The following is a 5,874-nucleotide window of genomic DNA, read 5'->3' as shown; positions in this document are numbered from 1 at the left end:
TAGAATTCACATCTGGACAATTGACCTTAGCCTTTTGAGCCAAGTAAAAACTCTCAACATGATCAATATCCCCCAATTCTTTCATCGCATTAATAGCATAGGAATATGTAAACCAGAAATATTTTAATTTCAGGAAAACTGGACTAAACATATAACTTAATAAAAAAAATTACTTTAAAATACCAAAAATACCCTTTCACAGAGAGCCATCACTTTCTTTTTATACCAGTAACAATATGAATTTGAATTACTAGTCGTGCAGTTCAATTTCATTAACAAGAAAAAAGAGGAGTAACAGAAGATAAAAGGATTATTAGCAAAACAAGACATTAAATTAATCCAGTCAAACTCAAAGGCATTGTTTTGAGTTTTGACATGGGGACATGACATTAAACATGTTGATGATTACATTTAAACCAACATTGGGTTAATTTAGGTAAAATTTAACAACAACAGCTATATACACCATATCATATATAATATCATATCATATCATATAATAAATAGCATCAGATGCCTTTACTACTTACTTACAGAATACAACACCTTAGCACTAGTCCCTTTGGGTCCACCCTCCCCTCATCATTTCCTGCAACAACACCATATTTATAAGTATTATCACCATATTTGAGACTAAATGACCATTTTACCCTCAGATTTGAAATAACAAGTTTCACAATACACACCTTCAGGAGGCTGAGTGAGTTTTCTGTTCTGTGGGGAGGTCATTTCTTTCTTGAGTTGAGTCAATATATCCTCCATTGTGTAATCTCTTTGCCAATCAGAAAGCATTGGAAAAAGAGAAGGTTCCACCTGCCAAAATTTTACACCATTGTCATATTATTTAAAAAATAAAAAAACATATCGAGTCAATTGTCATATATAAAACTAAAAATAAATAGTACACACCACACCAGTCTCCTGATTCACACAGCTCATGTTTATTCTTGATTGAAATTTGACACTTGGTGGTTTTTCTGGATACTCATGGCAACAAAATAGTTTAAGTTGATAGATGCGCCCTTCATGAACAGTCTGAGATATGTAAATCAATGAGATTTATATAAATTTATATGGTGATGATATGAAATTAAATTAATATAACAGAAAAATAAAAGGGAATTGAGATAGATTACATGAGAAGGACCAATGATGGTTCCAGTCCATGACTGCATGTAGACATCATCGGCATCATCCATTCCATAGCTGACAGTTCCATCACCAATTCCCTTCTCTCCTCTTTCAAGCTCTTCTAGTAATCTAAAGCTCCTAGGAACTGAATTCAACACAAATCATTATGAATAGTTAAAGAAACACATGACAATTTATATAAGAAATAACTATTCAATTAGAACATTATGATGTATCATCAACAATACAATATATATTATGTATACACACATAACAACTTGTATATGCTCCAGTTTCTTGATCACTTAATTAGAATCCATTCTGTAAAAGAAAAGAAAAAAATCTGTTGTAGTATAATAATCATGTCTTGTTTATGATGATTAATGAATGAGCAAACATTCCTCTACCTAAACTTCTATTGAATTTTGGAACTATTGTTTTTTGAGCTTTTGCCTAATTGCAGAAAATAACACAATAACAGTACCCCTGTGCCATAAGAATGGGTAAGAGCCTGTATATGTTTGAGCATTTACCCAATTACCTTCTTCACAATCAGTACAAAATTGCTCATTCGTGGAAACTATAGTGTTTTTAGCATCTTCCCCTACAACAATGGTTATTTTGCAGCAAAAACACAAATACGTTCGTTGAAATTTCAATCACTGGTTTCATTAAGAGAACTCCAAACCGGAAGATGGAGAATTAGTCTAGCAACTACGTTTATACACTAGAACAAGCATATAGATAATTATAAGATATATAGCTTGAATCCACCGATTAATCGCAAAAATTATATGAATCTGCACATAAATACTTAAGTGATAACCCTGTCATTCACTAATTCAATAAATCCGAACAAATTTAAGAACCTAAAATCTTCAAAACCAAGGAATTAAACAACTTTAAAGTAAATACCTACGCGTGAGATCAAGTAAACAACAAATTACGAATTTGCAGAATCATAGCGTAAGATTACAAGACATTAGAAACATACCGATGACCGTTGATACCTCCGACGCCATCTCTTGCTGCATTCTATGGCACGCTCCTAGGGTTTCTGTCTCCGAGCTTATTAACACAGCAAGTCTATCAAGGACTGGTCATAGAAACTCTCTGACAAATGTCTTTGCAACGGTTTTCATTTGTCCATTGAGAAACTTTGTGGTTTCTTAGCGACCAAGTGTACAAGTTTTTTATGCATACTTTGATGCGACCATGGTCTGGAAGAAGTAGGAAATGGATTGGTAATAGGCATTCTTAAGTTGTAGTCCCTAAGGTATTTAAGGTTAACAAATATGGTCCTTGAAGTTTGTAGGTGAAATTGTAAAAGACATTGAATAGGTGTGGACTTGTTAAGAAAATGTGGCGACAAAACTGCAAAAATGGTCCCTGTGGTATGTATTTTTTTAGGGTTTTAGTCCAAACCTCGACTTTTTTGGCTTTGTGGTCCTTTTGACCATGTTTGTACGTCGATTTGGTCCCTCGTAAAATTGAAATGACTATAATGCCCTTCTTCTGATATATTTTTTTGTGTTTTTTTCTATTTTATTTAAATAAAAAAGAAAGTAAATAATCATTTGGGCCCACATCTCTCTCTCTCTCTCTCTCTCTCTCTCTCTCTCTCTCTCTCTCTGTGTGTGTGTGTGTGTGTGTGTGTGTGTGCGCAAACTCACTTGCGATGCAACCCTTGTTCACAATCGAACTCAAAATCGAGTACAAAATTCAGATACAAAAATCAAACACAAACCCTAAACCAAAATAAGAAGAAGACGGAATCAAACCTCAACTGAATCGAACTCAAAATCGAAGATGATACCAAAATAATTACCCCAAACCAAAAATTTGATTAAACCTAATGATAGAATCCCAGGAAAAAAATTGTTGGAGATGGCGATTTCTGTGCATATGGGCTAACTAGATTAACATAGAAGATGAAGGTCTCGCACACAGAGAATCCAAAATGATATCGATTACTTCATTATATATCTCCCTGTGTTTGTGTGTTTTGATTTTTAGTGTGTATGTGTGTGTTTTGTTCCAGGGGAAAGAGAGGGAGAGTGAAGGGCGTGGCTACTGGTGGTGGGTTCTTTCTATAATGGTGGTTGGTCTCCATCTTCTCCATTGAATCTGAAATTGATGGGTATGTGTGTGTGTTTATCCATGTAAATAGGCGGTAGAATCCTTCAACCCACAGTAACAAACCAAATTTACACCAGATTCAACCCAAACTTGAACACCTGAATGGGACAACAAATTCGCAGAAGATGATGAGTAAGGATATTCGCTCAGTTTCAATTTGCAAGATACACACGATTCACAGATCCTAAAATCGCAAACAAAACCAAATCCCAAATGAAATTGGGAGTCGCGAGTGTAGGATGAGCATAGTGTCTATGTTGAGGGTTTTTTGAGGCGGAAAGATCTCCGGCGAAGGTTATCAATGTAGAGATCGGTGGTCTCTTCCAAGTGAGAGAGAAAGATGTTTAAGTGTGTGTTCTTTTAGTTTCTAGAGAGAGAGGGAGAGAGAGAGGCCCATATCTTTATTTAATATATAAAAATACTTATACAAAAAAAGAAAATGGAAAATAAATCTAACAAGGGCAATTTAGTCATTTCAATTTTACGAGGGACCAAATCTGCGTACAAACATGGCCAAAAGGACCACGAATCCAAAAAAGTCGGGGTTTAGACTAAAACCCCAAAAAAATACATACCACAGAGACCATTTTTGCAATTTTGTCAAATGTGGCAAATATGCAAATATAGCCCTTACCTTTTGCTTTAAGTGACTTGATTTTGATGCTTAAATATCTACATTAGATGCCTAAAAACTTTTCATCAAATAAAAGTTAAGAAAATTTATAGACTCACAATACATGTCATAAATATCTTAAATGAAAGGTATTAACTAGATCGAAAAATTGCAAATGAAACTTTTCATAAAAGTAATTCTTGTGCTTTTATATATATATATATATATATATATATATATATATATATATATATATATATATATATATATATATATATATATATATATACCTTAATAAGCATTTAGCATGTTTTGCTGAATTTTAAGAGGTGTCATCCTTAAAACATCATATACAACTAATTTATGCATTGCATATTAATCCGGTCAACATGTATTTTAAACCTTAAATATTGATGGCGTTTGACCTGGTCCTCTTACAAATTACATATTTTGACCTGGTCCTGTTCCTTATCCTACCCAACAACTTCAACAAAAAGGCAACTTCTCATTCCGATTTTTCAGAAAATACCTCTTCTTCGGGAATACACTATACATTTAAAATTCCAGGTTTATACATACCGTGAAAGGGAAGAGGTAATGAAATCATTGATCTATAGTAGTGATTAAGCCATCGATATTTTGACTTAATATTAATCCATGCTCTTGAGCAAGATTTGTATAATAGCATTATATATCCATATAATAATAATGCACATCTTGGTTTTCTTGTTCCATTGTTGGGTAGTTTTGTTCTCCAAAACCGTCACACACACACACATCTGACAATTGTTATTTCTTTTTCTCTATTTATGAAGTTAGTATTCATTTATGTACTATCAAAGTCTATCATTATTAACATGTGTTTGTTAATGTGGTCCAAATAGGAACATATTGGATATTATGTTGCTGGAAAGAAAATCAAGAGAAAAGAAAGACTTGATTATAAACTTGATCTGTTTGACAGTTGGTGGGTTGGGGTTTTTTTTTTATAAAGTTGCATACTTGGACATCATAAATGATTTAGTTTTTAAAAGATTTAAAAATACTATCAAATTTGCTATTTTTTAAACATTTCAGGTTCAGGATCACTAAAGAAGAAAGTTAGCTTATTCACAAACTATTGAAATGACATACCCCTCATGTAGACTTTGATCCACATGTTTTTTGTGACTGTTTTTGTAAAGTCATATCAAAATGTGATTTAACAATATGTTTAAGTGAATCCACACAATTCATGTCCTTTTTTTGCAGTCTTATGTAGATTGGTTTACATGGATGGTGCTAAATATCCACTCTCAAATACCCTAGATACAGGGAAGAGCTAGAACAGTTGGTGTCATCCTCTAAAGGTAAAGTCTATTTTGATTGCACTGCCATAAGTAATATTCTGCAAGACTTGAAATTACAATGACCAATTTGTTTCATCCTTTATATATTTTGTTTCATATGTATGATCTTTATGCATTGTAAAATAAATTCATGTAGGCTTAAGTGCTTAAAGCAAAGCATGAGTGTAAGAATAGTCGAATGGCAGTGTTGAAGTTTGGATTAACATCAGGGTGTTAAATGGGTTACCATTAAAAAGGAGAAAAAAATGTAAGCCACCACTATGTAATTCCTTTCATAATAATATTAATCTGTTGTTTTGAAACAACATTTAACATGCTTTTGTGATTATTTATAGTTCATGTTCCTAATCTCAAAGTTGAATATATTGAAAATCCCCCAAGTCCAAAACTGATGAGTAATATGTTTTGTCTGTTATGTGAAACTTTAGTACGATATTGTAGAAGTTTGACAAAATGATAATATAGTAAATCTCCTTTTGATTTTTTTGTTTTGTAAAAAAACCAATTGAAATGATTATTTGCACCCGTCGCTTGCGAGTTAAATGTTTAAAATGATAATATAGTAAATCTGCTTCTGAATCCTTGTAATGCAAAGGACAATTGTATTTTTTAGTTAAATGTTTAAAATATGTCTAATAATAG

The 5,874-nt window shown here is 32.6% G+C and overlaps 1 protein-coding gene and 1 long non-coding RNA gene across 5 annotated transcripts; one reads left to right on the top strand and one right to left on the bottom strand.

The window, feature by feature from the left end:
- Nucleotides 1–329: 329 nt before the first annotated feature.
- On the bottom strand, nt 330–2,273 carry LOC145166418 (ubiquitin-conjugating enzyme E2 variant 1B-like). The gene is made up of 5 exons (XM_079085392.1): nt 2,126–2,273; nt 1,137–1,276; nt 910–1,035; nt 687–813; nt 330–589 (listed from the first exon to the last, which is right to left on the bottom strand). The coding sequence occupies exons 1-5, from the start codon at nt 2,163–2,165 to the stop codon at nt 531–533; spliced, it is 492 nt and encodes a 163-aa protein (XP_078941518.1). The 5' UTR covers nt 2,166–2,273; the 3' UTR covers nt 330–530.
- Nucleotides 2,274–4,402: 2,129 nt separating this feature from the next.
- On the top strand, nt 4,403–5,500 carry LOC145162552 (uncharacterized). Of its 4 annotated transcripts, none has more exons than XR_013739170.1 (4): nt 4,403–4,477; nt 4,768–4,850; nt 5,135–5,232; nt 5,369–5,500. It is a non-coding gene; the product is annotated as an uncharacterized LOC145162552 (long non-coding RNA). The 4 variants fall into 4 exon arrangements; XR_013739171.1 differs by having other exon boundaries at nt 4,961–5,232; XR_013739169.1 differs by having other exon boundaries at nt 4,768–5,232.
- The last annotated feature ends 374 nt before the right edge of the window (nt 5,501–5,874 follow it).

The sequence above is a fragment of the Lactuca virosa genome, chromosome 3 (assembly GCF_052849685.1).
Source record: "Lactuca virosa cultivar CGN04683 chromosome 3, Lactuca_virosa_CGN04683_v6, whole genome shotgun sequence".
Taxonomy (NCBI): domain Eukaryota; kingdom Viridiplantae; phylum Streptophyta; class Magnoliopsida; order Asterales; family Asteraceae; genus Lactuca; species Lactuca virosa.
Note: the sequence above shows the minus strand (reverse complement) of the source record. Positions and strands in the feature narration are given on the sequence as shown.

Excerpts from the sequence above, each read along its gene's own strand:
- LOC145166418 (XM_079085392.1), bottom strand. The coding sequence starts at position 2,165 with ATGCAGCAAGAGATGGCGTCGGAGGTATCAACGGTCATCG. Across the intron at positions 1,277-2,125 it reads GGAGGTATCAACGGTCATCG|TTCCTAGGAGCTTTAGATTA; the intron begins GTATGTTTCTAA and ends TGTTGAATTCAG. Across the intron at positions 590-686 it reads ACTCACTCAGCCTCCTGAAG|GAAATGATGAGGGGAGGGTG; the intron begins GTGTGTATTGTG and ends GTGTTGTTGCAG.